At 20.4% G+C, this 11,075-nt stretch overlaps 2 protein-coding genes across 3 annotated transcripts; one reads left to right on the top strand and one right to left on the bottom strand.

Annotated features, from left to right (window-relative positions):
- Window positions 1-711: 711 nt before the first annotated feature.
- LOC409377 (transitional endoplasmic reticulum ATPase TER94) lies at window positions 712-7,344 on the bottom strand. Its single transcript, XM_006563682.3, has 13 exons — window positions 7,191-7,344; window positions 5,699-6,055; window positions 4,879-5,071; window positions 4,573-4,807; window positions 4,374-4,507; window positions 4,044-4,292; window positions 3,802-3,966; window positions 3,590-3,712; window positions 3,250-3,462; window positions 2,865-3,173; window positions 2,589-2,750; window positions 1,781-1,935; window positions 712-1,582 (listed from the first exon to the last, which is right to left on the bottom strand). The coding sequence occupies exons 1-13, from the start codon at window positions 7,205-7,207 to the stop codon at window positions 1,492-1,494; spliced, it is 2,403 nt and encodes an 800-aa protein (XP_006563745.1). The 5' UTR covers window positions 7,208-7,344; the 3' UTR covers window positions 712-1,491.
- A 313-nt stretch (window positions 7,345-7,657) lies between these two features.
- LOC100576612 (leptin receptor gene-related protein) lies at window positions 7,658-9,843 on the top strand. 2 transcript variants are annotated; one of them, XM_026445549.1, is made up of 5 exons: window positions 7,658-7,782; window positions 8,657-8,731; window positions 8,937-9,138; window positions 9,273-9,426; window positions 9,502-9,843. In XM_026445549.1, exons 2-4 carry the CDS (start codon window positions 8,691-8,693, stop codon window positions 9,384-9,386), a joined length of 357 nt encoding a protein of 118 aa, XP_026301334.1. In that variant the 5' UTR covers window positions 7,658-7,782; window positions 8,657-8,690; the 3' UTR covers window positions 9,387-9,426; window positions 9,502-9,843. The 2 variants fall into 2 exon arrangements, with proteins under 2 accessions (XP_026301334.1, XP_026301335.1); XM_026445550.1 differs by lacking the exon at window positions 7,658-7,782 and adding an exon at window positions 8,469-8,571.
- The last annotated feature ends 1,232 nt before the right edge of the window (window positions 9,844-11,075 follow it).

Here is an 11,075-nt window from a genome sequence, read left to right as displayed (position 1 = left end):
AATTTCTTATGAATATGTGTAATTATGATGATGCATCAAACAAAGAAATAATTTTTAATGATATGAAAACATTTAATCTTTCTAAATTTTGTGTTATGAAATAATTATGTTATTGAATATGATATTAAATTTTTATATAATAAAATATTATTCTATTATGATAATCTTTATTTATTTTATAATTTAATGCAATTCTAAGTTTCATATTTTTTAAAAATGTGTCATTATAATTTCACTGAAAATATTATTAAATAAAGTTAAGAAATTTTACAACATTAGTATATACTTTTAAGAAAATAAAAACAAACGATTAAATGAAATCAAATAAAAAAAAAATGAATTAATCTAAGTTGCAAATGCAAAGTATAACAACATATTACTTAAAAAAATTATTTAGTTCCACTTGTTCTTTACATTTGTTTTCAGTATCTATGTAAATATTTTAATAAATATTCAAAAAGAATGTATAGAACAAAACGTAAGTTAATTATAGTTAAAAATATGATATTTCATATTTCATAATTTGTATTAAAGTTTGCAAGAAAATAAATAATAAATAATTTTATCTAATACGAATAATTTGACAATGCATTATTATAAATGTAAAAATAAGCAACATATTTCCAAAATAATTAATAAAATTTATCCGAAAATTTAAATTGTTTGATTTAAGATTTCATTTTTTATATAATTATAGAAATACGATAAAAATGAATAATTTTAACACTTTATTCTAAAATGAAAGGTTTTAAGAGATTCTTTGGTAATTTGTAAATAAATTTACTACTACAAGCAGACTGCAAATTCACCAATACACATCACCATTTTCCAACAATTTCACTGACATTGCATAAACTCTCACATTAATCTGTAATCTCAGAGTATGAACAATGAAATGTAATTAAATACAGTGACAACGTAGCAAAAGAGTCTATCTCTAAATCAGTTGAAAAAATTATAACACTGTTACAGAATCAGAATTACATTTTTATGTGAATAACTCAAATATAAAATTACATAGAAAAACTTATGAACAACAAAAAAATTCATATATAATTCTATGTAATGTATATACAAAATAACGTATCAGATTAGGGCAGTTATGCACATATAAATTAATAATCAACGAATTATATTTCATTTTATCTATACGTATAAAATGAAATTAAATATTCATGTAATCTTATTAATACAACTTTCACAATTATATATTTTCCTTGTTTAATTTTAATATTAAAAAATGTCATTTCATTATTACATTTTTGTATATTTAGTTTTGCTTAGTTAAAATTTACCCTAATTATATACGTAAAATTGCATATACTTACACAGAATATCAGTATTGAATTAGATTTATGTATTTTTGTATTATCAATTTCTTAGAATTATTTTTCTGTAAAATTTGTGTTTATAAACACAAAGTATTTTCTGCAGAATAGACAGGCCCTTTTGTCGTATGCTCACTGTAATGAGGTACACAGACATGAAGACTTAGCTGTAAAGATCATCATCTCCATCATCTTGGAAGGCTTGATCACCTTGTGTTGTGTCTTGAGTACCACTTGTTCCACTTTGCGGAAATCTATGAATTTTATTTTATTTATTATTATTTATTATTTATTATAAAGCAAATATATAGTTCATATATTTTAGATAAAATATTTGATTATGAATTGAATTTTATTTAAATATTAATTTATGTATAAAGATAGTATTATAGTATATATTTCATAGTATTATGAAATTTTTAAGAAACATTTAAATAATTTACATATTTTACCTGAAATTGCTGCCAAATCCACGAGATTGTTGAAGTGTCTGTGCGAACATTTCATATTTTCTAATATCATTATCAGATACAGAACGTCGTGCAAATCTCATTGCTTCTTCAAAATGAGCTCTAGTTATTTCTGGTACAGGATCATCTTCATCCATCTTTAATATATAAAATAGAAAATATTAAATAACTTATATTTTCTTAAAAGTAAAATACAATATTAATTTAAAACTGACTTCATGTAAATAATAAAATATTTTTAAGTATAAAAATTATTTTATTTTAATCCTTTCATAATTAATTACACAGTTTTATATTTTAAATATTTTAAATTTATATGCATAAAATAATTATTAAAATTTATTAATTATAAAAAGCTGAAAATATATTTTTTTGATATATTTTCAAAAATTTTGATAATATATAAATATTTATTTTTTAAATTGTCTATTTTTTATAATTTTATTATATGATATAATTTATTATATTATATAAAGAACAAAAAATTTTAACTATTATGTTATTCTATGTATGTACATATGATATTCTATATTTGTAATATATAAAACATTATTATCCTGAACAAAAATTAAACATTTTATAATTATCGAAAATATTTAATATAAAAGAGACTTATTTTTTTTATGTTATATAAGAAATATATTTTACATTTAAAATTTGTATTGTAATAATTATTAATCTCAACATTTTTTTTCAATAAATACAATTTCAATAACATTTATTTTAACGTAATAACAATTAAAATAATTATTTAAATTCATATAAATAAAATATATCAAACATTACTTACATCCATAGATACAGATGGATTACTAGCACGTTCTTTTTCTCTTCGAATTTCAGTTTCAATGCTTTGTCTAATAGCAAGTTTACATGCACGTTGACAAATTTCTGTTATATCAGCACCCGAGAAACCATGTGTTACTTTAGCTATATAGCTTAAATCTACATCCTATAATATTAAATATTAAAAATGTAATTTTAATAATTAAAATAATTAAGCGGCAGTTAAAATAAAAAAATATAAAATCTTATTAAAAATATGAATTTATTTAATTTCTTTTACCTTTGCTACAGGTGATTTTCGGAGATTAGCTCTAAAAATCGCTTCTCGAGATTTTTCATCTGGTAATGGTATATAAATCAACTGATCTAATCTACCAGGTCGTAGAATAGCGGGATCAATAATATCAGGACGATTAGTAGCTCCTATGATAAATACATTTTTTTTGGCTCCCATACCATCCATTTCTGTTAAAATTTGATTTATTACGCGGTCTGCTGCTCCACCAGCATCTCCTAATGTGCCACCACGAGATTTAGCAATAGAATCAAGTTCATCAAAAAATAATACACAAGGAGCTGCAGCTCTTGCCTATAAGTTTAATAAATGATAATGAATAAACGATAAATGAAATAATTCTTTATTTTTTTGAATTTAAAATACTTACTTTATCAAAAACATCTCTAACATTCGCCTCAGATTCACCAAACCACATAGTCAATAATTCTGGACCTTTTACAGAAATAAAATTTGCTTGACATTCATTTGCTATTGCTTTAGCAAGTAATGTTTTACCGCAACCAGGAGGTCCATAGAATAATACTCCTCTGGAAGGTTGCATACCAAATTTCAAGAATTTATCTGGATGTTCAACAGGATACTATATGATAAAAAAAACACAATTATTTTATCTTATAATTTAAATAGATATAACATATTACATGTATATTATATAATATATTATACAGCTATATTTTTTTATAATATGTATTTATTAATTATCTTACCTGTACCAATTCCTGCAATTCCATTTTAACATTTTGTAAACCTCCAATATCATCCCATGTAACAGTTGGAACTTCCACAATAGTTTCTCGTAGGGCACTTGGACTACTTTTAGTCATAGCATACTAAATTAAAGAGAAACATAATATTATTTATAAAAATTAATATACATTTGTGAAAATATTTCGAGATTTAATATATATAAATTAATTACTTTGAAATTATCCATAGTGACAGCAAGAGAAGATAAAACTTCAGCATCTATATGTTCTTCTTCCAAGTCAATAAGATCCATTTTTTCTCGAATTTGTTGTAACGCTGCTTCAGAGCACAATGAAGCCAAATCTGCTCCTACATGCCCATGTGTTTCAGCTGCAATCTAAATAAATGTGTTGATTTAATAAAATATTATATAAAAATGAATAATTCAAGAATTTTAAACTTAATAATATAGACCTCTTCTAATTCAACATCATCTGCAAGTTTCATATTTTTTGTATGAATTCGTAAAATTTCTAAACGACCAGTAGCATCAGGTATTCCAATATCAATTTCCTTATCAAAACGACCAAAACGACGTAATGCTGGATCAATGCTATTAGGTCGATTGGTAGCAGCCATTACAATAACATGAGAACTTTGTTTCATGCCATCCATTAAAGTTAATAGCTGAGATACTATGCGTCTTTCTACTTCTCCGTGAGTCTAAATTTAATAATATAATATAATTTAATATTAATTATACAATTAATTTGTGAATTATACAACAAAATAATTCATAGAAACCTTTTCTCTTTTTGGAGCAATTGCATCAAGTTCATCAATGAAAATTATAGCTGGTGAATTTTTTTCAGCTTCTTCAAATGCTTTTCTTAAATTACTTTCCGATTCTCCCGCAAGTTTACTCATAATTTCAGGACCTTTTAACAGAATAAATATTAATATTCTATGAAAAAAAAAAAAATTTTTTTTTAAATTAATATACCATTAATAAGAAAAAAGAATGCTCCTGTTTCATTTGCAACAGCACGAGCAATAAGAGTTTTTCCAGTGCCTGGTGGCCCATATAAAAGAATACCACGGGGTGGTTTAACTCCAATAACTTTAAATAAAGATGGATGCCTTAAAGGTAATTCTACCATTTCCTTGATTTGAGCTAATTGTTTACGAACTCCACCAATATCATCATAACCTACAGCATTTAATGCCTCTTCTTCTTCCTACAATGTTTTTGGATATTTGTATTATAATAAAAATAAATAAACAATCATTAAAAAATTATCTAACTAACCTCCCTTTTAATAGCATCACCTTCACAGTGAATAATTGTATCAGGAGCTACAATACAAAATGGTCCAGGATCTGTTTCTACTACTTTAAATTCTACAACACGCATACCACCACGTACAATAAAATTATCATCTTTATGAACAGGACGATAAGCTTCCAAGAAGTATGGTTTTAAATATACTTCAAATAAGTTTCTACAACAAAAAATAAGATATCTATTATATTACAAATAATCCTAAACTAAAAAATTAAAAAATGTTAAATAAATAAATTATTATTAGTAATGAATAATAAATTATTTATTTTCTTTTTTATATATAAAATACATTAAACTTTATGTTTCATATAATTATTATCATATAATTAAATTCTAAATATTTTTCTATTTAAATATATTTTTTAATACATTTTATAATTTATAGTTATATTTCTATATCATTTAATAAATTTGTAATATCAACCATATTTTTATAATTGTTATGAAATGTTAAAAATATATGTATCATCTTATTTGTATATTAAATTGAAAAAGACATTTAAAAATATTCATGATTTAATTTTATTATTATGATTTAAAATTATAAATGAAATAATGATGAATAAAATAATTATAATTATATGGATGATAAAATAAAGATAATTATTAAAACGATAAATAGTAAAAAATAATAATAAATAATTAAATCTTGATTTTAAATTAATTTATTAATTTATTAAAAATATATATAATCAAAATAAAAATTATTACTACAAAAAGTCATATAATATAAATATCAAAAGTCATATATTTAAATATAAAAAATGAATAATTATTAATTTACCCTGTAAGACCAGTTACTGTATCATCCATTGGTAGCACATGAATACGTTTTCCATATTTAACTTCTGGACATGCTTGTACAGAGACAACGTCACTTAAACGTACACGTAAGTTATTTCTTATAACACGGTTCATACGAATTTTTTCATCAGGGCAAGTATCATCAGAAAGAACAATGCATACAGTTTCTTTGCGTCTTTTTCCTTTCAACAATACTGTATCTCCTCGGAAAAGTTGTAATTCATCCATTTTTGCTTGAGACAGAGCCACAACAGAATTGTCATCTGCAATAGCTTCATCCACTAATAATCTATTTGGCTTGTCCTTCTTTCGAAGGATTGCTGTTGCCAAATCTTCACTGTTATAACATAATGCATTTATTAATTTAAATATAATACAATAATTAAATAAAATTTATATAATATTTATATAAATAAAAAATTTACTAGCATTTATATTACGTAATAATTTAGATAACATAATAATCTTAAACTTTGAATTGTTTTCTTTATTAATTGGATTAATTTCTTTTTTTTTCTTTTTATAATTAGAATATAATTCATATAAATAATTATAATTAAATTATTATGACTAAATTATTATATATATATATTTAATATTTAATATAAATTATGTATTTATTATTTAATAATATAAACTATAAAAATTAATTGAATTTTTTAATCTGTTTATATAAATTAAAATAATTTATAAATGCACACACACACACACACACACATGCATACCATACATATATATACATATCTATATATGTATACATTTTAATGAAAATATTTGATTTTTTTATACTTCATTATTATAAAAATTAAAATATAGTATATCTTCAGGATATAAGTCATAAAAAAATATTTTTAAAACATTTAATTATAATGTCACGTGATAAATATACAACATAAATTCATATCAATAATTATTATCAAATAGTGAAGTTAATAATTAATTTTAAAACAAACATTTAATTTCATACATGTGACATTATATATATATATATATGTGTGTATGTATATATATATATTATATATATATATACACATATATATATATATATCTTAAAATATAAATAATTTTTACTTTTATCAAAAATTTGTTATGGAATCAACAAATGTCATAGTAAAAAAATAAATCAGTATTAATAAAAATTTCTTTGTCATATTCGATATAGTATTCGCCATGAACAGTCGGCACACAAAAGTGATAAGCACGATTTGTATATTATAAATTATTCTTTAAAAAAAAAAAAATAATAGTTTATAAGATATAATCACTTTTAACAATATAAAATTTAATAAATGTTATTTACTTTTATAAGAATCTATAAAAAGACGCGTTGCGTCGACATGATGACAACGTAAAATTGGAAGCCAGCATGGATGGATATTATTTGCATATTTCACGTTTGAAAATTGAAGTATAAGAATTAAATTATTATAAATATTACCTAATTAAACGCTTTTTCTGTTAAATTAACTTACCTTTTTGGTTCGCCCATTATTCACTTGATTTAACGCAAAAGAAAATGCACAGACAACGATCAGAACTCAGTATCGTAACACGTACGAGTCAGCAACACCTATAGTCAGTCCAATGAACATTCTCATTTGAACTTTCATGGCTTGCATTAAACTCCCCATTGTTAAATTTAAAGGCAGATTTACAAAAAAAATTCTTCATTTTATGTTATATATTATTATTATACATATATTTTTAATAATTTGATTGATTACAAAGATAATTAAAATACTTTGAATAACTTTTACTTATTTTTTTATTTTTATTTTTTAATCTGAATAAAGATCTATATAAAGATTATTATATATTAAAATAAAGTTTAAATGAAATGAAATATTTATACTAAATGTGTATAACTTTTTAAATAAATATAAACTTGTATTTAAAATTTTTCTTTTTGTTAATTTTAAATTTATGCTACATTCATTAGATAATCTTAATAGTATCTAGTAAAAGTGTGTTTAAAACTAAACTTTAGATCACGTCACGACGTTCTTGAAGTGAGAATACGATAAATATACTTGTCAAATCGGTCTAAAATGGCTGGAATTAAAGGTTATTCGGCATATTTTTAATTACATAAATATATAAAATTTTTTCATAAAATCAAAAAATATGATATTGCCGATAAAAATTTAATAAGAAGGATAAATTAAAAAAATAATATGTTCAAACATAACCTTACTATTCTTATTATTATTGCTGTCAAATTCTTTCATGTTTATTAATTTATTTTATAATTTTTTATAATGTAGATTTATTATTCTTTTCATTTATTTCTTTTTATAAACAATTATTTTTAGATATTATAAATATTTATTATATTCAAATATCTAAATATTATATTAAAAGATGAGAAAAGTTGAATATTTTTTTTTAATATTTATATATAGATTATTAAAAATATAAAAAATATTAATATTAAAAATATTATCTCATATAAAATGTGAAATTAAAAAATATTCATTATGATAGATAGATTATAATATATATAAAATGATTTATATTTTTATATTTATATTTTTTCAATTAAGTTTTTTTTATTAATCATTTGATTTTTATATGTATTTTATATTAGTTATTTTATAAATATTATAATATTTATAAAATATATTTTATAATATTTATTATATTATACAAACTTTTTATAAAGTTTTTCATTAAATGAAAAACAAATATATAAATTTTTTTTAATTAGTTTTTATAATTTTAATTTTATAATATAAAATTATAATATAAAATTATGTTTAAATATATATTATTAATGTAAAAGTTATATATCTATGTATAATATAATTTCTTCATTTTGTTACATGCTTTTAATGATCTTCATTAATAAACAGCGTAAGTAATTCAAAATAATTTATATAGATTATTTTTTTTATAATAAATATAATGTATAATAAATGTAACAAAAATTTTGTTATAGATTAGTACTTTTGGCATTTGGTGGATCTATTGGTATGACATTTGTCATACTTGGTTGTGCTTTACCTACATATAAGTAAGTATATATTATAAGTAAATTAACGTTATATATATATTTATTTATTTATTATAATATAATATTATTTATTTTTCATTTAATATTATTATATTATAATATTACTTATATTTTATTTTGATAATATCAAAATATATAAATTATTAACAAAAAAATATATATATATATATGTATATATATATATGTGTGTGTACATTGTTTTTAGAGTATGGTGGCCATTTTTTGTTGTGTTATTCTATATATTAGCACCAGTCCCAACTATAATTGCACGTCGTTATACAACAAATGATTTTGAAAATAATCCTAATCCATGTTTGGAATTGGCAATATTTATTACTATGGGCTTTGTGGTATCATCTTTTGCTCTTCCTATTGTCTTAGCTCGGTCTCCAGTTAATGATCCAGTGGTATATTAAAATTATGCATATTTTTTTTTAAATCTTAAAAGAAATATTAAATATTACATTATATTTTTATATTATTATGAATATAAAAAAATTTAATAATATAAGTGATGTTATTTTTTACTATGTATTTTCAGATACAATGGGGTGCTTGTTATTTGACTTTAGCAGGTAATATTATTATATATCTAACTCTAGTCGGATTTTTTGTAACCTTTGATCAAGACGAACTCGAATATAACACATGTTGAAATACTGTACTTCATTGTACTTATTTATTAATACTACATGGTAATATCTTAGATCACATTTTATTATTTCTAATTAATTTTATATTCTTTTTAAGTATAATTTGAATACTTTCAGGTTTTTGCAAAATAAAAGGAATGTAAATCATATACTGCACTGACTGACAGTTATGTGTTGATTCTAAGTCATCGCAAAATTTATAGTATATTATTTACACAATATATATATATTATTACAAGTCATTTATAGTAGATATTAATACTATAACAAATAGTATTACAATAACTAATACTAAAGTCAATAATGATTTATTTTGCTATTTCTATGCAGTAACTAAAATTTCAAATTGTAAAGGATTAAAATTTTTATAAACTTTTTTGGATAAAATTAGAAGTATGACTATGCTGAAACATGTAAAATTTAATATATTATTTATTGAATTTAAGTTCTTGAAAGCAATATTAATAAATACAATTTTTTATATTATGTATTTCATATTTCCTATTATTTTTACAAATTAATAATTATAAATTAAGTAAATTAAATTGTAAATTTTTATACAATATTTTGCAAATGTATTATATCATATTGGTATAGTAGTTTCTATGAAAAAAGTGTATATAAAATTTTTATATTTAATAATTTTAGAGAAATACATTAAAAAAATTATATCAAAAATGATAATGATAATAATAATAATAATAATAATAATAATAATAATAATAATAATAATAATAATGCTTCTTTACAAAATTTAAAATAAAACAGCATATTTTATATCATATAATTTTATTATAATTGATGTTATACAAATTACTTATAAAATTAATAATTATAAAAATTTAACAAATATAATTATATTTCCATATATAGTAGAAAATTCAATTTTCAATTATATAATATAACTAAAAGTAAATTTAAAAGTACAATAATAAGTACAATAATAATAAAACTTTTTTTGTTTATATTCCTTTTTTATTTTAAATATTTTTTAAATCAAAATTAAAATATTTTTTAAATTAATCAATTTTTAACATAAGTGATTTAATATTTTTTTATGATATCCATATAAAATTATAGAAAGATAAAAATAATGACAAAAACATTACATAAATATTTCAGATTTTAATTTAAAAAATTTTACATTCTAATACAAAATATTATTGCTGATTATAATAATATATTAAAACTTTTGCTATATCAAAATTTTATAATTTAATAAAATTAAATTATGAATTAGTCTAAATTTTCAAATTATGAAATATATGGTTAATTTCTATTTTCTTTATTGAACAACAAAACTGAATTCGTTTCTTTTTCTTTTGGAACTCTTTTAATTTTTACATGTTGAACCTCATTCCAATATTTTTTCAGAAACAATATTTTCTTTAAATTATTCTGATTCTTCTTTGATAATAATTTTAGAATTCTGCTGATTTAAAAGTTTTCTCCATAAATGTACAATATCCATTGTTATTTCGTCCCATGTTGCGCTAATTAAATCGAAATTTATATAAAACTTTTTAATTCCATTGTGATATTGACATATTTGATGAAGTAATTTCTGTTGAAATAATTTTTTAAAATTTATAATTATATTCTCATCTATCAGTTGAATAATCGAAGATATATTAAATGGTAAGATCATTAATTTAAATGAGAACTAAGAAGAAATAAAAATCTTGTTCTTT

This window comes from Apis mellifera, linkage group LG15 (assembly GCF_003254395.2).
Source record: "Apis mellifera strain DH4 linkage group LG15, Amel_HAv3.1, whole genome shotgun sequence".
Classification (NCBI taxonomy): Eukaryota; Metazoa; Arthropoda; class Insecta; order Hymenoptera; family Apidae; genus Apis; species Apis mellifera.
This window is presented reverse-complemented; position numbering and strand designations above follow the sequence as displayed.